Source organism: Pan paniscus, chromosome 6 (assembly GCF_029289425.2).
Source record: "Pan paniscus chromosome 6, NHGRI_mPanPan1-v2.0_pri, whole genome shotgun sequence".
In the NCBI taxonomy this organism is placed as follows: domain Eukaryota; kingdom Metazoa; phylum Chordata; class Mammalia; order Primates; family Hominidae; genus Pan; species Pan paniscus.
This window is the reverse complement of record NC_073255.2, coordinates 11,114,485-11,135,463: the sequence shown is the minus strand read 5'-3', so window position 1 is coordinate 11,135,463 and position 20,979 is coordinate 11,114,485. Positions and strand designations below refer to the sequence as shown.

The window sequence follows — 20,979 nt, the reverse complement described above, 5'->3', positions numbered from 1 at the left end:
CTTTCGGTGGTGGTCGCCTATGCTCCGCTGCAGAGCCGAGAGCTGCGCCGGGGGGTGGGGGGGCGGGGAGGGTGGCCAGCCCAGTCCCTGACATTGGCCAGGCCCAGAGGGAGGGGCAGGCTGCGGGGTGAATGGCAGCAAGGGGAGGGGGCGGGCTGAGTCCGGGAAGAGGGAGGGGAGGGATGGGGGAGCAGTCGCAGGCCCAGGAGGCTGGGTGAGGAGGGAAACCCGGCGGGATCCGGGGAGGGAGAACAGCAGTCCAGCCCAGAGGGGGTTTGGTCCAAGCTGGGCAGGCAGGGAGGGCCTCCAAGGATGGAAGTGGAGTCAGGAGACTCCTGGGTCCCTCCAGGTGAGGACCCACCAGTATTTTTTTTCTTCTGACAAATAAACTGAGAGCAGGCCGGGCACGGTGGCTCACGCCTGTAATCCCGGCATTTTGGGAGGCTGAGGCGGGCGGATCATTTTAGGTCAGGAGTTCGAGACCAGCCTGGCAAACATGGTGAGACCTTTTTTTTTTTTTTTTTGAGACAGAGTCTTGCTCTGTTGGCAGGGTTGGAGTGCAGTGTCGTGATCTCAGCTCGCTGCAACCTCTGCCTCCTAGGTTCAAGTGATTCTCCTGCCTCAGCCTCCCGAGTAGCTAGGATTACAGGCGCCCGCCACCACAACCTGCTAATTTTTTGTATTTTTAGTAGAGACGGGGGTTTCACTATGTTGGCCAGGCTAGTCTCGAACTCCTGATCTCATGATCTGCCCGCCTCGGCCTCCCAAAGTGCTGGGATTACAGGTGTGAGCCACTGTGCCCAGCTGAGACCTTGTCTTTCCTAAAAATACAAAAATTAGCCAAGCGTGGCATCGTGGCGCCCAGCTACTTGGGAGGCTGAGGCAGGAGAATCACTTGAACCCGGGAGGCAGATGTTGCAGTAAGCCAAGATCATGCCACTGCACTCTTGCCTGGATGACAGAGCGAGACTCCGATTCAAAAAAGCTTCGAGCAAAACAGAGCGGAAGAGCAGAAAGTGCACTGCTGACCCTGCTCGTGGTCCTGTGACTGCTACCAATTTGCTGTGTGGCTTCAGGCCAGCCTCTTAACCTCTCCGAGCCTCAGTCTGTCTCTGGGAAATGGGGTTAATAACAGCTCTTGGGTGATTCAGTGAAAGAGTGTTCCTCTAGTGTCTGCTGAGGTCCTTGGCACACATTCATCATCATCACCAAAGGGTCGGGCACCGTGGCTCATGCCTGTAACTCCAGCACTTTGGGAGGCCATGGTGGGCGATTGACTGAGCTCAGGAGTTTGAGGCCAGCCTGGACAACATGGCGAAACCTCATCTCTAAAAAAATACAAAAATTAGCTGGGCATGGTGGCACGCACCTGAAGTCCCAGCTACTCAGGAGGCTGTGGCAGGAGGATCACTTGAGCCCAGGAGTTGGAGGCTGCAGTGAGCCAAGATCATGGCACTACCCTCCTACCTGGGTGACAGAGCGAGACCCTGTCTCAAAACAAAACAAAACAAAACAAGAAAAGTAATCAGGCCGGGTACAGTGGCTCATGCCTATAATCCACACACTTTGGGAAGCCAAGGTGGGTGAATCACTTGAGGTCAGGAGTTGGAGGCTGCAGTGAGCCAAGATCATGGCACTGCCCTCCTGCCTGGGCGACAGAGCGAGACCCTGTCTCAAAACAAAACAAAACAAGAAAAGTAATCAGGCCGGGTACAGTGGCTCACGTCTGTAATCCACACACTTTGGGAGGCCGAGGTGGGTGGATCACTTGAGGTCAGGAGTTGGAGACCAGCCTGGCCAACATGGTGACACCCCATCTTTACTAAAAATACGAAAATTAGCTGGGCGTAGTGGCACCTGTAGTCTCAACTACTCGGGAGGTTGAGGCAGGAGAATTGCTTGAACCGGGGAGGCAGAGGTTGCAGTGAGCCGAGATCATGCCACTGCACTCCAGCCTGGGCGATAGAGTGAGACTCTGTCTCAAAAGAAAGGAAGATGAAAGAAAGAAAGAAAGAGAGAGAGAGAGAAGAAAGGAAAGAAAGGAAATCAAAGGGCCAAGAGCACACATGGTTTGTAGGGTGGAGGTCGACGGGGTACTGGAGCCCCACATGGCACAGTCCTGGGCTTCCCTGCCCTCACATTGTGCCATTATCCTGTCTCAATAAAGAATTGGAAGTGTCTGGTATCCTGTTGGAGATTTTTACAATCTAGGTTTTGGGGTGGAGCAGGGCAGACTGTGACCTTTTTTTTTTTTTTTTTTGAGACAGTGTCTTGCTCTGTCATCCAGGCTGGAGAGCAGTGGCACAATCATAGCTCACTGCAGCCCCACCCTCCTGGGTTCAAGCAATCCTCCAGCCTCAGCCTCCCAAGTAGCTGGGACTACAAGCATGCACCACCACACCCAGTTAATTTTTATATTTTATCGACATGGGGTCTTTCTATGTTGCGTGGGCTGGTCTCCAACTCCTGGCCTCAAGCGGTTCTCCCACCTCAGCCTCCCAAAGCGCGTGGATTACAGGCAGCAGCCACCATGCCTGGCCAAGGTGGTGACTTTGGATCAGAAGGTGGATCCTTTCTGAGGTCTGTCCTGGCCCTTCTCCCATCACTCAAGGTGGTACCCTGGCATCTGGCAGAGCCAACAGCTGCCTTCTCAGGGTCATTGGCCTACCCTTGTTTGGGGCTTGCAGTTATGTTGCGATGCCGTTCAAGAGCAGGCTACCATTTATTATCTCCCACCTGGGCTGGAAGGGGTGCCTGGGGTGGTTGTGGGGGAATGATGGCTCTAAGTGAGACCCACCCTGCCTGTCTATCCTGCCCCCTGCCCGCAGTACCTGAGGTTGTCCAGGAGTGGCCCGCAGGCCTCTCGGGGCAGTGCCAGGGTGAGAGCCCACACCAGATCATCCACCCGCTGCTCAGCTGCAAACTGCTTCAGTGCAGCGAACACCTGCTCCTTGGCAGTTGGCTGGTCCCCCAAGATTTCATCCACCTGCAAGGAGGAGTCCTGTGAATGACCAAAAGGGATCCAGAGTGGAACCCTGGAGAACTGCTCTCCTCCTTCCTTTCCTCCCTCAGTTTACCTACACGGGATGGCTGAGGTGGGCGTACCACCTGAGTGCTATGCCCATATCATGCCCCTTCCTTCCTTCCTTTCTCTTTCTCTCTTCCTTCCTTTCTTCCTTCCTCCCTTCCTTCTTCCCTTCCCCTCCCCTCCCCTCCCCTCTCCTCCCCTCCCCTCCCTTCCCTTCCTTTTTGAGACGGAGTTTCAGTTTGTCACCAGGCTGCAGTGCAGGGGTGCAGTCTTGGCACACTAGAACCTCCACCTCCCAGGTTCAAGCGATTCTCCTGCCTCAGCCTCCTGAGTAGCTGGGATTACAGGCATGCGCCACCACACCCGGCTGATTTTGTATTTTTAGTACAGACAGGGTTTCTCCATGTTGGTCAGGCTAGTTTCGAACTCCCAATCTCAGGTGATCCGCCCGCCTTGGCCTCCCAAAGTGCTGGGATTACAAGCGTGAGCCACCGCGGCCGGCCATATCATGCCATTTCTAACCATATATCTGCCCTGCGAAGAGGGCCTGGTCGCATGGTTAGTATCTTCATTTTATTTATTTATTTTAATTTAATTTTTTAATTTATTGTTATTTATTTATTTATTTATTTATTTATTTTTTGTGACAGAGTCTCACTCTGTCATCCAGGCTGGGGTGCGATGGCTCAATCTTGGCTCACTGCAACCTCTGCCTCCCAAGTTCAAGAGATTCTCCTGCCTTAGCCTCCCAAGTAGCTGGGATTACAGGCACCTGTGACCACACCTGGCTAATTTTTTTTTTTTTTTTTTTTTTTTTTTTAGTAGAGATGGGGTTTTACCATGTTGGCCAGGCTGGTCTCAAACTCCTGACCTCAGGTGACCCACCCACCTTGGGCTCCCAAAGTGCTGGGATTACAGGTGTCAACCACCGCACACAGCCAATTTATTTTAATTTAATTTTTTAGAGGTATCATCTCACTCTGTTGTCTAGGCTGGAGTGCAGTGGTGTGATTATAACTTACTGCAGCTTCGACCTCCTGGGCTCAAGTGATCCTCCCTCTTTAGCCTCCCGAGTAGCTGGGACCACAAGTATGTGCCTACATGCTTGGCTAATCTGTTTTTTTATAATCCCTCATCTACTTAAAGAGAACTGGCTAATTAAAATTTTTTTTTTCTATAGAGATGGAGTCTTGCTATATTGCCCAGGCTGACCTCAAACTTTTGGGTTCAAGTGATCCTTCCACCACGGCCTCCCAAGGTGCTGGGATTACAGGTGTGAGCCACCTCTCTTGGCCAGCATCTTCATTTTCCATGTAAGGAAACTGAGGCTGGTAGAGGTGACGGCGTCACAGGGTGAAAGTGAAGGGTCAGGATTCAAACCCAAAGAGAGCTGTTCTAATAAATATCGTAAAGATCAAAGGAATTAATATAAAAGCTTAAAACCACACCACACATTCAGTAATTGCTAGTTACTATTATTATAATACTACACTCCCTTCCATACTGTGCGCTGAGAGATCCCACACAGAACATTCTGACTCCACAAAAAAAGTCCTGGCACGTCAGCTTGGCCCTGAATTTTGACTCCCTCAGTTCTCTCTCCAAACTTTTGTCTTTGTCCACAAACCAGCTGATACTAATCAAGGCACGTCTGCACACAGGAGTGTGTGGCCATTGGAAATGAGCGAGCAAATGTACACATTGGAAATGAGCGTGCAAATGGACACATTGGAAATGAGTGTGCAAATGATCACGTTGGAAAGGAGCATGCAAATAGACATGGTGGAAATGAGTGTGCAAATGCACACGTTGGAAACGAGTGTGCAAATGGGCACATTGGAAATGAGCATGCAAATGGTCATGTTGGAAATGAGCATGCAAATGGTCACGTTTCTGGAAGGCAGGTTGTTAAGTGTGTCCAAAGCCCATCCTTCTACCCAATGATCTCACATGTAGGAATTTATCTTACACACATCCTGACAAGACACATGCACGATGATGTATGAGTGAGGTAGTTCACCTGTGTATTATTTCTAACACTAAGACGTTGGCAGCAATATAAATATCTGACAGTGGGGGCTAAATAATTGCAGTACATCCATGTGGGAGATATTTGTAGTTTCTTGGCTATCTAGGCCAAAAACAAAGAGGAAAATCTCAGCCAGGCACGGTGGCTCACACCTGTAATCCCAGCACTTTGGGAGGCCAAGGGGGGCGGATCACCTGAGGTCAGGTGTTTGAGACCAGCCTGGCCAACATGCTGAAACCCCGTCTCTACTAAAAATACAAAAATTAGCCAGACGTGGTGGTGGGCGCCTTTATTCATCCCAGCTACTCGGGAGGCTGAGGCAGGAGAATCGCTTGAACCCAGGAGTCGGAGGTTGCAGTGAGTCGAGATCGTGCCATTGTACTCCAGCCTAGGCAACAAGAGCAAAAACTCCATCTCAAAAAAAAAAAAAAAAAAAAAAGAAAATCCCAAAGTAGGTGGGAGGCAAGATTCCTGGCAGGGCCGGGGGCAATGGTTCACACCTGTAATCCCAGTGCTTAGGGAGACCGAGGCAGGAGGATTGTTTGAGACCAGGAGTTCAAGACCATCCTGGGCAACATAGCATGACCCCATTTCTACAAAAAAATTTTTTTTTAATTAGCCAGATGTGGTGGTGCATGCCTGTAGTCTCAGCTACTTGTGAGGCTGAAGTGAGAGGATCACTTGAGCTCAGGAAGTTGAGGCTGCAGTGAGCCAAGATTGTGCCACTGCACTATACAGTCTGGGCAACAGATCAAGACCCCATTTCAATAAATAAATAAGAAAATAAAACAATGAAATAGGGAGTGATGGCTAAGGAGTGCAGAATTTCTCGTTAGAGTGATGAAATTGTTTGAAAATGGATGGTAGTGATGGGTGTTACAATCCTGTGAATATATTAAAAACCATCGAATTGCCCACACGTCATACAGTTTAGCCACTGAAAGCACATACTCCATGAGACCCTTCCCTTGTTGGCTGAGGGTCTGGTTGTCTCTGGGCACTGACAGCTGGAGCTGACCCTGAAGCAAGGCTGGGCGGCTGAGTGAGTCCATGAGTCGTTCACGTCTCCCTCTCTCGAGGACTTGTGGGTGCAACTTCAGCCTGAACTGGGGCTGTCAGGCCCCGCCTCTCTCACCCTCATCCACCTCCAAACTTCTCAACAGACTCCGCATCCTTCCCTTCCATCCTCTGCTCTCAGAGGTTGAAGAGGCCCACTTCTGGCCGGGTGCGGTGGCTCACGGCTGTCATCCCAGCACTTTGGGAGGCGAAGGTGGGTGGATCATCTGAAGTTAGGAGTTCGAGACCAGCCTGGCCAACATGGTGAAACCCCATCTCTACTACAAATACAAAAATTAGCTGGGCATCTGATGGCAAACGCCTGTAATCCCAGTTACTCGGGAGGCTGAGGCAGGAGAATTGCTTGAGCCTGGGAGGCGGAGGTTGCAGTAAGCCAAGATCGTGCCACTGCACTCCAGCCTGGGTGACAGAGCGAGGCTCTGTCTCAAAAAAAAAAAAAGCCCCCTTTGTAGTCAAGGCCAAATCACCAGGCCACAGACACCTCACCATTCCCAGTCTCCACCCCTTTCTTCCTGCCACCTACTTGTCATTCAGCTTTCAGCTCAAAGATCATCTCATCAGGCAGCCTTTCCTGGCCACCCTGTCAAAGTGGGTCGCGTCACTCTCACCTCACCCTGTTTATGCCTCCACTTTATTCATCATCATCTTTTTTTTTTCTGGAGTCAGGGTCTTGCTCTGTTGCCCAGGCTGGAGTGCAGTGGTGCAATCATAGCTCCCTGTGGCCTTGAACTCCTGTGTTCAAGCGATCCTCCCACCTCTGCCTTCCGAGTAGCCAGGATCACAGGTGCACGCCACTGTGCTTGGCTAATTTAATTAAATTTTATTATTATTATTATTTTTTGAGACAAAGTCTCACTCTGTCGCTCACTCTGTCGCTCTGTGCAGTGGTGGGATCTTGGCTCACTGCAACCTCCACCTCCTGAGTTCAAGCAGTTCTCCTGACTCAGCCTCCCAAGTAGCTGGGATTATAGGCAAATGCCACCACGCCCGGCTCATTTTGGTAATTTTTGTAGAGATGGGGTTTCACCATGTTGGCCAGGCTGGTCTCAAACTCCTGACCTCAGGTGATCCTCCCACCTCGGCCTCCCAAAGTGTTGGAATTACACGTGTGAGCCATCGCGCCTGGCCTGTCATGATCTTTAATAGCTTGTGTATTGATTAATCCACTTGCTTACTGTCTCTTTCCCTGCAGTAATGTTAGGTGTGTGAAGTCAGGCTCCTTGTCTGTGTTGTTCATGGCTGTTTCCCCTGTCCTGCACATCATAGGCCCATGATCAATGACTGGTAAATGCATGGTTTTCTTTTTCTTTTTTCTTTCTGTTTTTTTTGAGACGGAGTGTCACTCTTATTGCCCAGGCTGGAGTGCAATGGCATGATCTCAGCTCATTGCAACCTCTGCCTCCCGGGTTCAAGCGACGCTCCTGCCTCACCCTCCTGAGTAGCTGGGATTACAGGCACCCGCCACCACAACCAGCTAATGTTTTGTGTTTTTAGTAGAGACAGGGTTTCTCCATGTTGGCCAGGCGGTCTCGAACTCCTGACCTCAGGTGATCCACCTGCCTCAGGCTCCCAATGTGCTGGGTTTACAGGTGTGAGCCACTGCGCCCGGCCTGCATGGTTTTCAGTATATCTATTTCTCCATTCCCTGCAGCTTATATAAATGTTCAAGTCTCTCTCAGGCTATAAATAAATAAATAACAAGCTGGGCACAGCAGCTCATGCCTATAATCCCAGAGCTTTGGGAGGACAAGGCGGGAGGATCACTTGAGGCCAGGAGTTGGAGACCAGCCTGGGCAACATAACCAGACCCTGTCTCTAAAAAATGAAAGATGGCCGGGCGCGGTGGCTCATGCCTGTAATCCCGGCACTTTGGGAGGCCGAGGCAGGCGGATCACAAGGTCAGGAGATCGAGACCATCCCGACTGACACGGTGAAACCCCGTCTCTACTAAAAATAGAAAAAAAAATTAGCCGGGTGGGCATGATGGCGGGCGCCTGTAGTCCCAGCTACTCGGGAGGCTGAGGCAGGAGAATGGCGTGAACCCGGGAGGCAGAGCTTGCAGTAAGCCGAGATCGCGCCACTGCACTCCAGCCTGGGTGACAGAGACAGACTCCGTCTCAAAGAAAAAAAAAAAAGAAAAGAAAAAGTAAAAAGTTAGCCAGATGTGGTGGTGCACGCTTTTATTCCCAGCTACCAGATACTTGGGAGGCCGAGGTAGGAGGATCTCTTGTGCCCGGGAAATCAAGGCTGCAGTAAGCCATGATCACACCACTGAGCTCCAGCCTGGGTGACAGATCAAGACCCTGTCTCCATAAATAAATAAATAAAAGACAATCCTCCTTTGATCCTGAAAGCTGCTCATTCTCCTCCCTTCTGTAGTCTGGAGCCGTCTACACGTGCTGTTTCTGTACCACTGCCCTTTGCCACTGCAGTTCACTATTGCACTTGAGGCTCTCCACGACCCAGCTCTGGCGAAGAATCCCAGACGGTGACTCTCAGACCTCGATCTTCAGCCCAGAGCTCGCTCTTGAACTCCGGAACTGTATATCCACCTGCTTTCTAGATGATTCCAAAAGGGGAGGAGAAGTAGCGGGAAGCTTCGAGGGTTTCCAATCAGAGGCCACGTTCTGTACACGTCTGAATCCTAGCACAGATGCACCATGAGTCTGTGTAACCGTCTGTCTCTCCCACCCAGGTGTGATGATCCGGGGTCTCAGGCTTGTCCAGCCCCAAGCACAGCGCCTGGCACATATTAGGCACTCAGAGAATGTGGATGGGACTGAATCAAAAAGCAGCCTTTCATTGCACTTCCTGCAGGCCCCAGCTCACCACTGTTTCCCTCCCTGTGAGTGGGCCAGGCTGGCAGCACCAGCCGCCCCCTCCCCACGCACGCGCCGTGCTGGGGAAGGTTGCCAGTTTGGAAATCAAAGTCAGCAGCAACCTCAATTCAAAGGAGAACATGGCTGGCTGCAGAGATGTTTTATGTAAGAAAGAGGAAAAAATAGTTCCTCCCTCCTGGGGCCCGTGCTACAGTGCGGTTTCGGTGTCAGTTATTACCCAGATGTTCTCAGCCTACATCTAAGCATGAGGTATCATCACGGGACACTAATGGATTTTCTATTAAATATCAGCCACTTCAAGGAGGAAAAACTGGGGCAGGCAGAAAGCGCAGGCGAGAATTGGAGGGCTGGTGATTGAAAACCAACCAGTCTGGCGCAGTGGCTCATGCCTGTAATCCCAGCACTTTGGAAGGCAGAGGCAGGTGGATCACCTGAGGTCAGGAGTTTGCGACTAGCTTGACCAACATGGTGAAACCCCATCTCTACTTGAACTCCTGACCTCAGGTGATCCATCTGCCTCGGCATCCCAAAGTGCTGGGATTACAGGTGTGAGCCACCGTGCCCAGCCAAGCCACCAAGCCTGGCCTGTCTCTACTAAAAAAAATACAAAATTAGCCGGGCGTGGTGGTGCATGCCTGTAATCCCAGCTTCTTGGGAGGCTGAGGCAGGAGAATTGCTTAAACCCAGGAGGCGGAGGTTGCAGTGAGCCAAGATCACGCCATTGCACTCCAGCCTGGGCAACAAGAGCGAAACTCTGTCTCAAAAAAAAAAAAAAAAAAGATAGAAAACCAACTGGGCTCCACGGAGGCCCTTCATCTACCAGAGGAAGTCATTTTTGGAGATTCACTCTCAGCTTTTGTGGGTGTCCAGCAAGCCCTAACCAAAATCCTCCACTTCCCCGTTCCTCCTTGCCAGAAAACACACTGCAGCTGGCCTGGGCAGCCTGTCGGATTCTACCCTCAGCGGGTTGCTGCCCAGCCCTGCTCCTGGGCAGGTCTTCTCTTGCATCCTGCCCTGTTTGGAGCTCTGAACGTGCCCCCTTCCAACTCTGCAGGGATTAGATGGAGTCTGGGATAGACCTTTGGTTCCATGGCAGGTGATCTGGGATTGTAGCAGGCATTACTCGCACTCACCAATATTTCTAGGTCTTCCCTCTTTCCTGGACACACATTAGACTACATTTCCCAGCATCCTTAGGGAGGAGCAGTGTACCTAGTTCTGCCCAATGAGCATTGAGGACAGGTGCTGTTCTAAGAGGAGATGCACAATTTTCCACGCTCTCTTCCTCTTCCATAGGGAACCCTGAGGCTTCACATAGAGATGGAGGAGTCTGAAATGCTGAGACCTCGTATGGACATCAAGCCACCCTAGAAAGTCTACTGACCCCCTAGAGGACTCTGTGGGTGAAAAGTAAACTTCTGTAGTGCAAACGCACTAAGTTGTTGATTTTGGGTCAGGCACAGTGGCTCACACCTATAATCCCAGCACTTTGGGAGGCTGAGGCAGGAGAATTGCTTGAGGCCAGGAGTTTGAGACTAGCCTGGGCAACATAGCAAGACCTCATCTCCCCAGTCTTTTTTTTTTTCTTAATCAGCCAGGTGTGGTGGTGCACACCTGTGGTCCCAGCTACTAGAGAGGCTGAGGCAGGAGGATCACTTGAGCCCAGGAGTTGGAGGCTGTAGTGAGCTATGATTGTACCACTGCACTCCAATCTGGGCAACAGAGCTAGACCCTGTCTCAAAAACAACAACAATAAAAAATGTTGGGTTTGTTTGTTATAGCAGCAGAGCCTGTTGTGGGTACAGGAAGAAAGTCACAGCTTTGGAAGATCTGGACTTTGGTGATGTAGGGAAGCTGGAGTTGAGTCCTGTGTGTATGCGAGTGTGTGTATCTGGCCACAGAGGCTGGTCTACTCAGGGTCAGAAAAGCCCATTCAGGGGATCAGGCTAGGGTACATGATGGACGAGACACTCCTGAGGGGGTTAATTTGGAAGGGGTTAGGACTGGACCAAGCTTGGGCACTGAAGGAGGCCAGAGTGGGTGGGGACCTGATGCCTGGGCAGTGGGCTGGGAGGCATTTCTGCAATAGTCAAACTCCGACAAAGTTTCCAGGCTCCCTGACCTCCCAAACCCCATGGCCAAGTGCTGCTGGGGCAGAACTGAGCAGATTCCCTTCCACGGAGGAAAAGTCTCTGAGCTTGATAACACAACAGGGTGACTATAGCCAATAATAACTTAATTGTCCATTTCAAAATAACTTAGGCCGGATGCAGTAGCTCACACCTGTAATTCCAGCACTTTTGGAAGGCCGAGGTAGGCAGATCTCCTGAGGGCAGGAGTTCGAGACCAGCCTGGACAACATAGTGAAACCGTGTCTCTACTATAAATACAAAAATTAGCCAGGCATGGTGGTGGGCGCCTGTAATCCCAGCTCCTTGGGAGGCTGTGCCAGGAGAATTGCTTAAACCCGGGAGGCGGAGGTTGCAGTGAGCCGAGATCGTACCACTGTATTCCAGCCTGGGCAACAGAGCGAGACTCTGGCTCCAAAAAAAATAAATACAAACTTAAACGGTGTAGATGGATTGTTTATAACTCAAAAGATAAATGCTTGAGGGGATGGGTACCCCATTCTCCATGACATGCTTATTTCACATTGCATGCCTGTATTAGAGTATCTCAGATACCCCATAAATATATACACGTATTAGGTACCCACAAAAATTAAAAATCAAAATAATGTAAAAAAAGTTGGCCAGATGCGGTGGCTCACGCCTGTAATCCCAGCACTCTGGGAGGCCGCGGCAGGTGGATCACGAGGTCAGGAGTTCAAGACCAGCCTGACCAATATGGTGAAACCCCATCTCTACTAAGAATACAGAAAAAAAAAATAGCTGGCCATGGTGGGGCACGCCTGTAATCCCAGCTACGCGGGAGGCTGAGGCAGGAGAATCACTTGAACCCAGGAGGTGGAGGTTGCAGTGAGCCGAGATCACACCACTGCACTCCAGCCTGGGTGACAGAGCGAGACTCTGCCTCAAAAAAAAAAAAAAAAAAAAAAAAGTCTATGATCTTAAGTGTCCCAGCCGCCAAGCAAATACTGAGTTTCCAGGCTTCATGTCCACAGGGGTCCGATAGCCAGGCAGGGGTAGGGACTGAGTGTCTTGGCTCCGGACTATTTCCTAGTCGCACACAGGATCACTTTTTGTTCCATTCAAGTATTAGTGAAATAAAGGCCTTAGGACCCCATCTGAAAGCCCTGGAGGACAGGAGTGAAGGTGAGTGGCGTGGGAGGTTGCTGTACTGGGACCTAGTCAGTGGCCTGGGGTAGCTGTAACCATACTAGGCAGCTTCTTCTTTTATAACCGTGTCACGTCCCAGGTTTCTTGGAATTGCCTGGATCTGTTCAGTAAATGGCAGGTTCCTGCAAATCAGGGGTTGCTTGGGATTCAGGCCTGAGACCGACTCTATCCTCCCTCTTTCCATCCCAGCCCTGGGTCTCTAAATGGTGCCTCCATCTTGGCTTGTGGCCACTCCCCACTTCCTGCAGGTGACTCAGGCCTTGGGTTCTTCTTGTGGCTAGAGGTCTGATCCATTCCAGGCTCCTCATTCTTAATCTTCAGGAGCACGCTAATATTCCACCTGCAGTCTATCACAGCCTGGTTTGTGCCAAAGTCAAGAGGAAATGCCTTTGGCAGATTGGTGAACCCAAACTAGGGCCTCCTGCAGCCAACAAGCCAGCCAGGCCGCTGTGCAAGGGCAGGCCTCATCCTGGTTTTGTGGGGGCTTAGAACAGGCGCAATTCTTTTACATTTTTTTGGAGGTGGGGAATGGCGGGGAGGGGAAAGGAATCTCACTCTGTCACCCAGGCTGCAGTGCAGTAGCATGATCTCAGCTCACTGCAACCTCCGCCTCCCAAGCTCAAGTAATCCTCCCACCTCAACACCCTTGAGTATCTGGCACCACAGGCGCGCGCCACCACACCTTGCTGGGTTTTTAAAAAAATATTTTTGATAGTGATGGGATTTCACCACATTGCCCAGGCTGGTCTCAAACTCCTGAGTTCAAGTCATCAGCCCTCCTCAGCCTCCCAAAGTGCTGGGATTACAGGCGTGAGCCACCTCACCCCACTGGCTCTTTTACACTTGATCTTAGATGAAGGGCCAAGAAGCGATATCTGTGGCTCTTTTTATTTTATCTTTTTATTTTAGAGATGGGGTCTCACTCCGTCACCCAGGCTGGAATGCAGTGGTGCAGTCATAGCTCACTGCAGCCTCAAACTCCCAGGCTCAAGCGATCTTCCTGCCTCAGTCTCCTGAGTATCTGGGACTATAAGGCATGCACCACCATGCCAAGCTAGTTTTTGATTTTTTTTTGTAGAGATGGTGTCTCATTACGTTGCCCAGGCTGGCCTTGAACTCAGGGTCTCAAGTGATCCTCCCACCTTGGTCTCCTAAAATGCTAGGATTACACCTAGCACCTGGCCTGCAGTTAAGTTCTAACGGGGAGGATAGACAGAGAAAGGGGCACGTGGGAACATTCTGGTGTCAATTATTCTATAGTCTACATTATATTTTTATCTATATCCTATTATTTTATATATTAATCAAGAGGGTGGTTATTCAAGGGTGCATGTATACGGAAAATTTATTGAGCTGCACACTTAATGCACTTTACACCTATAGTACCTTAATAAAAAGGAAACACAAATGAATAAAAATTGCAAAATTAGGCTGGGCGCAGTGGCTCATGCCTGTAATCCCAGCACTTTGGGAGGCGGAGGTGGGCAGATCACTTGAGGTCAGGAGTTTGAGACCAGACTGACCAACATGGTGAAACCCCGTCTCTACTAAAAATACCAAAAAAAAAAAAAAAAAAAAACAATTAGCTGGGTGTGGTGGCAAACGCCTGTAATCTCAATTACTGGAAGAATGAAGCAGGAGAATCACTTGAACTTGGGAGGCAGAGGTTGTACTGAGCCAAGACCTGGCCACTGCACTCCAGCCTGGGTGACAGAGCGAGACTCTGTCTCAAAAAAATAAATGCAAAATTAGATGCAAGGTTTTGAAGTTGAGCATTCCCATATTTCTGTTAAATCTGACCCCAGAAGTTTCCTTACCTCTGGCCCTGGGAGAGCGGCGCCCGGCCCACTCCCTGCCCACATTATGAGCCCCCTCCTCCCCGCCCCCACCTCCCACCCCCGCGCCCTACCTTGCGGCTGAACTCTTGGGCCTTGCGCCTGCGCTCTCGGTGCACCGCGTCCGGACGCTTGCGGCCGGCCAGGCCAAGCAGCTCACGGCCCAGAGCTAGGCCGCGGCCGCACCGCGGGGCCCGCAAGACTGTGGTCGGGGCCGCGGGGCCGGATCCTGGGCCGGGGCCACCGTCGGGAGCCGGGAGCACGCCCAGGCTGGGCGGCACACGTGGGCAGCGCCGTGCCAGGCGCACGAGGCGCTCGCGGCTCAGACCGCCCACCGCCAGCCCCTCCACCTCCAGGATCTGGTCTCCTGGCCGCAGTCCTCCGGCATGCGCGCTGCTCCCCTCGGCCACCTCCAGGACGAAGCAGGGGCCAGAGCCACCTAGCCGGAAGCCAAAGTCCTCTGGCCAGCCCTGGTTGGTGGCCGGCGTGGCAGTGGTGGCCATGCACCTAGAGCTGGAGACAGAACAGGGATTTCCTTGCTGCTCTGTCCGTGGCTCCAAAGCCACTCAAAGTCCCAGGGCATGGGCCACTGAAGGCCTCTACTTATCTCTGCCTCCTCCCTCTGACTCCGTCTTTGTCTCAATTCCCTTCCATCTATGTTTTTTTTGTTTTGTTTTGTTTTTGTTTTTTTAAGACAGAGTTTCGCTCTTGTTGCCCAGGCTGGAGTGCAATGGCGTGATCTCAGCTCACCGCAACCTCCGCTTCCTGGGTTCAAATGATTCTCCTGCCTCAGCCTCCTGAGAAGCTGGGATTACAGGCATGTGCCACCAAGCCTGGCTAATTTTGTATTTTTAGTAGAGACAGGGTTTCTCCATGTTGGTCAGGCTGGTCTCGAACTCCTGACCTTAGGTGATCTGCCTGCCTTGGCCTCCCAAAGTGCTGGGATTACAGGCGTGAGCCACCGTGCCTGGCTTGCCTAATTGTTGTATTTTTAGTAGAGACAGGGTTTCACTATGTTACCCAGGCTGGTCTTGAACTCCTGGCGTCAGGTGATCTGCCTGCTTGGCCTCTCAAAGTGCTAGGATTACAGGCATGAACCATCATGCCTGGCTTGTTTTTTTGTTTTTTGTTTGTTTGTTTTTACTAAAAACAAAATTGGGGAGGGGGTGTAAAAGAAAAATGGCCCTTCCTTAAAGTCTTCTTTTGAGTGCCTTGGATTTTTAACCAATGCGGCCACATCCTTTTCCATGGGCCCTTCCTGCTTCCACAGCTCTGTTTTACTGTCTTACATGTACACTTGGCTTCCATGGGCCCTCCTCACTCCCTACACTTTAATCCCTCTTCTTACCCCTCTCCATCTACCAAAATTCCCTTTCGGGATCTGGCATGAATCACAAACTTACGGAAGTCCAGAATGTTGGAGCAGAATGGTCCCTCAGAGACCATTCATATCTTTGGGCATTTATTTTATTTTATTTTATTTTTGAGACAGAGTCTTGTTCTGTCACCCAGGCTGGAGTGCAGTGGTGTGATCTCGGCTCACTGCAACCTCTGACTCCCGGGTTCAAGCAATTCTCCTGCCTCAGCCTCCCGAATAGCTGGGATTACAGGTGTCCACCACCATGCGCGGCTACTTTTTGTATTTTTAGTAGAGACAGGGTTTCACCATATTGGCCAGGCTGGTCTCCAACTCCTGACCTCAGGTGATCCACCTGCCTTGGCCTCCCAAAGTGCTGTGATTACAGGCGTGAGCCACCGTGCCCAGCCTCTTGGGCTTTATTTTTTAGAGGCAAAGTCTCACTCTGTCACCCAGTCTGGAATGCAGGAACACCATCATATCTCATTGCAGCCTTGACCTTCCAAGCTGAAGTCATCCTCCTGCCTCAGCCTCCTGAGTAGCTGGGATCACAGGCGCATACTACCATGCCCAGCTAATTAAAAAAAAAATTTTTATAGAAATGGGGTCTCACTATGTTGCCCAGACAGGTCTCAAACTTCTGGGCTCAAGCGATCCTCCTTCAGCCTCCCAAAGTGCTGGGATTACACATGTGAGCCACTGCACCCAGCCTGGGGGAGACTTTAGAAACCTCCTCAGAGGCCGGGTGCGGTGGCTCACGCCTGTAATCCCAGCACTTTGCGAGGCCGAGGCGGGCGGCTCACGAGGTCAGGAGATCGAGACCATTCTGGTTAACATGGTGAAACCCCGTCTCTACTAAAACTACAAAAAAAATTAGCCAGGCATGGTGGCGGGTGCTTGTAGTCCCAGCTACTCGGGAGGCTGAGGCAGGAGAATGGCATGAACCCGGGAGGCGGAGCTTACAGTGAGCCGAGATTGCACCACTGCACTCCACTCCATCCAGCCTGGGCGACAGAGCGAGACTCCATCTCAAAAAAAAAAAAAAGAAAGAAACCTCCTCAGACCCAGCATGTGGCGTGTCTGCACTTTGAGACAGGAGAGGGCCCTAACCCAAGGTCACCCAGCTGGGGAATGGCAGTGCCAGGTCACCCTCAGGCCCCATCCAAGGCTGTCTCCACAGAGCCTCCACACACACCTCAGGCAAAGCCTCAAACCTCTGTCCAGACGTCTCCTGCCTGGCTTGAGGATGCCCTCACTGGCTTCCCCTCACTCATGTTGTAGGAGGTGGAGTGGGTTGATGTCCTCTTTCCTATGCCCTAGGATTTGGGGAACAAACATTTATGTACTGGCCCTGGTGGCCAGGGTGAGCAATGACCAGGCTGGCCAATCACTGTATCTCAGCCTTTGTGTCCTACAGAGGGCTTTTTGGAGCCCCTGCAGAGTTGATACATTGGTCCTGAGAGAGAATGGTCTTTCTGTGGGTCCGTTGGCTGTATGGACGTCAAAGGTTTGGGGCTGCTGGCAGCCATGTTACCACCCTGTGGAGGATCAGTTCTTATGACATCATCCGAACTCCTGGATCCAGCTGTGCCTGAAATGCACCCAACTTACATTTGACAAAAGGACTTCTCAGTAACACAGGCTCATAAATTCCTCTTTTTGGTTGTTGTTTTTTAAAGCCTGTTTGGCTGGATGAGGTGGCTCACGCCTGTAATCTCAGTGCTTTGGAAGACTGAGACAGGAGGATCACTTGAGCCCAGGAGTTCAAGACAGCCTGGACAACAGAACAAGACCCTGCATTTTTTTTTTTTTTTTTTGAGATGGAGTTTCGCTCTGTCACCCACACTGGAGTGCAGTGGCTCGATCTTAGCTCACTGCAACCTCCACCTCCCAGGTTTAAGCAATTCTCCTGCCTCAGCCTCCCGAGTAGCTAGAATTGCAAGTGTACACCACCATGCATGGCTAATTTTTGTATTTTTTTTTGTAGAGACAGGGTTTTGCCATGTTGGCCAGGCTGGTCTCAAACTCCTGGCCTCAGGTGATTCACCCGCCTCAGCCTCCGACAGTGCTGGGATTACAGGCATAAGCCAGACCCTGTCTTAAAAAAAAAAAAAAATTAGCTGAGCATGATGGTACACACCTGTAGTCCTAGCGACTCAGGAGGCTGAGGTGGGAGGATTGCCTGAACCCAGGAGTCTGAGGCTGCAGTGAGCCATGATGGTGCCACCACACTCCAGCCTGGGAAGTAGAGTGAGACCCTGTCTCAAAAATAGACAAACAAATGAATAAGTAAATAAATAAATACATTAAAAAAAATTTAAGGCTGTTTAGAGTTCAGATGCAATCACTTGCAACTAGTGGGACACTCAGTGCTAGAAACCTCTAAGTAAAGAGGAAACAAGAAGAGCTCTCATATGAAAGTTGCATCTCGGCTGGGTGCGGTGGCTCACACCTGTAATCCCAGCACTTTGGGAGGCCGAGGCGGGTGGATCACAAGCTCACGAGGTCAGGAGATCGAGACCATCCTGGCTAACATGGTGAAACCCCGTCTCTACTAAGAATACAAAAAATCAAAAAATTAGCCGGGCGTGCTGGCATGCGCCTGTAGTTCCAGCTACTCGGAAGGCTGAGGCAGGAGAATCACTTGAACCTGGGAGGCAGAGGTTGCAGTGAGCCAAGATCAATTGCACCACTGCACTCCAGCCTGGGTGACAGAGCGAGACACCGTCTCAAAAAAAAAAAAAAAAAAAGAAAGTTTCATTTCATTTCCTGTTGATGTTTGGTGAGAGGGGATTTGCCCTTTGAGCAAATCTTTGAGGAGGTAAGACTCTCCTTCTTGGCCTCCTCGGGGAAGGATGGTATGGCTGATTTCAGGTCTCTGGGTTCCTAGCTCTTGCATGGGCTCAGGGAGGAAGTGGCTCTGTCCTCCAAAAGAGGCCAATTGGGCTGGCGAGGGACTGGATATCCGTCTCCAGTGGAAAGGTGAAGATGGACTATGCTGGATGGAACAATCTCTGTGTGTCTTTTTTTTTTAATCTGTTTTATTTTTAAAAACATTTTTTTAAGGACGGTAGTGGTGACTCGGGCCTGTAATCCCAGCACTTTGGGAGGCCAAGGTGGGTGGATCACCTGAGGTCAGGAGTTCGAGACAAGCCTGGCCAACATGGTGAAACCCTGTCTCTACTACAAATACAAAAATTAGCTGGACATGGTAGCGGGCGCCTGTAATCCCAGCTACTTGGGAGGCTGGGGCAGGAGAATCTCTTGAAGCTGTGAGGTGGAGGTTGCAGTGAGCCAAGATCGTACCACTGCACTCCAGCCTGGGCAACACAGTGAGACTCTGTCTCAAAAAAACAAAAAACAAAAATAAAAATTTTTTTCTTTTTTTTTTTTTTTGAGACGGTCTCACTCTGTCACCCAGACTGGCTCACCGCAACCTCTGCCTCCCAGACTCAAGTGATTCTCCTGCCTCAGCCTCCCGAGTGGCTGGGATTACAGGTGTGTGCCACTACTGCCCAGCTTATTTTTGTATTTGTAGTAGAGATGGGGTTTCACCATGTTGGTCAGGCTGGTCTTGAACTCCTGACCTCAAATGATCCACCTGCCTCGGCCTCCCAAAGTGCTGCGATTACAGGCGTGAGCCACTGCACCCGGCCCATTTTTTAAAATAGAGACCGGGTCTCGCTATGTTTCCCAGACTGGTCTTGAACTCCTGGCCTCAAGTGATCCTCCTGCCTCAGCCTGGTGTGTGTTTCTGTTTATAGCAGGGATTTCTTATGGGAGCCCATGGCGGCCTCTGAAACCGTAGGCAGTATGTGGTGTGGTCAGTGTCGTTCTGGTCAGTGTGTGAAGGCTTCCTGAGCTGGCTTGGAAGAACCTCTGAGGGCTGGTTTTGCAAGGCCCTGGGCTTGGGTACCGCTCAGCCCCCTGCAGCTGTGTGGAGATCTCCCTATGGCCGTCTTCTTTGCAGAACCAGCCTCTCCCAGGAGGCCTGGGGAATACTTCCAGGAAGCTGCAGAGTTGGGGACTGGGGACGAGGAAGAGACCTATCTATGATGGACTAGAAGGAACTTTCCTTGAGTGACACCCAATGAGAACTGGTGTCACCTGGCCACCAGAGGGCCCAGTGAAAGAACTCCTTGCACTAGGTGGGAAAGAGGTTGTCACACCCTGAGGCTGGCGGGATCAGATCCAAACACATCCCGGGAGTCCTCATCCCCAGCTGCCAGGCTGTGGTGCTGGCCCCTAGGCATGGAGCCTCAGGGACACTTCCTCTGTCACTTGGTGGCAAAGCATTGGGCTCCCGTGGTCCCCTGTGCCTAGGTGGGGTTTGGGCATCATCCCGTCCTGGAGGGGCCTCAAGTCAACCATGAGAGGAGACTCTGCTCCCCATTATCAAGGAAGGGCTGGCCGGGCATGGTGGCTCATGCCTATAATCCCAGCACTTTCAGAGGCCAAGGCGGGCAGATCGCTTCGGAGGTCAAGCGTTCGAGACCACCCTAGCCAACATGGTGAAACCCCGTCCCTACTGAAAATACAAAAATTAGCCAGGCGTGGTGGTGCACGCCTGTAATCCCAGCTACTCGGAAGGCTGAGGCGGGAGAATTGCTTGAACCAGGGAGGCGGAGTTTGCAGTGAGCAGAGATTGTGACACTGCACTCCAGCCTGGGTGACAGAGCGAGACTCTTTCTCAAAAAAAAAAGGAAGGACTGGTTGGAAACCGAATTAGGGGCTGAGACACAATTCCCACGTCCCCATGCACATCTGTTCCGGTCCCCACACCTGTGATGGGTGGCAGGGCCGCCCATCAGAGGCCGAAGCAGGGAACTTCTAACACCTCCACACCCAGTTTGGTTGGGTCAGCCCGCAGTACTGACTCTCCAGGGCTCCTGAACCCTGGCAAGCCCTCCGATGTATCCCCAGTCCTGCAGACTGGCCCAAGCCCTCTCTTCCCCCATCAGAGCCCCCAGCCTGGCCCACTGTCTTTTCCTTCACCTTTCCTGGAAGCAAGAGTGCAGGCTCTGAATGGGGATCACTGGGCTAGCTCAGAGCATGAGAAAGAGGCATCTCTGGGCCCCTGATCTCAGATGAGTGGGTGCGGTGCCCCCAGCCCAGGTCCGCTCACCTTTCTCGCTGATGACTGCAATGGCCACGGAGTTCAGGGCACAGTGCTCCCGGGACGCCCAAGGACACTCGCTTGTGGCCGGCCCTCTGCTGCTCAGGGCCTTGGCATCAGTTACCGATGTGCCCGCAGTGACAGCTGGAGTTTCTACGGCAAAGTGATCCCCTGGGTAACCTGAGAAGGCCCCAGTTACCAGGTGGACCAGCAGGATGGCTGGATGGCTTGGCCAGGGCCCAAGCCTGCTGGCCCCTTCTGCTTACTCCTGGTGGGGGGTGAGCCATGGCTGGGGCCCGGCCCATGCACGAGGTCCCAGAGCATGGCAGGTAGGTCGAGAGGATTCAGGGGTGTTGCTTTGGGGTGGGGTGTATCACTTAGTTCAGAGGAAACAGTGA

The 20,979-nt window shown here is 51.6% G+C and overlaps 1 protein-coding gene across 2 annotated transcripts in view; it reads right to left on the bottom strand.

Moving 5' to 3' along the window:
• Positions 1-18,826, bottom strand: part of GRID2IP (Grid2 interacting protein) — a 70,842-nt gene extending 52,016 nt beyond the window's left edge. For both annotated transcript variants that reach the window (XM_063605622.1, XM_055114940.2), the window contains exons 1-2: positions 14,183-18,826; positions 2,832-2,986 (exon numbers count right to left, since the gene is read on the bottom strand). In XM_063605622.1, the coding sequence (XP_063461692.1) occupies positions 2,832-2,986; positions 14,183-14,611 (584 nt within the window). In that variant the 5' untranslated portion in view covers positions 14,612-18,826. The remainder of the gene's footprint in view (positions 1-2,831; positions 2,987-14,182) is intronic.
• Between the last annotated feature and the right edge of the window lie 2,153 nt (positions 18,827-20,979).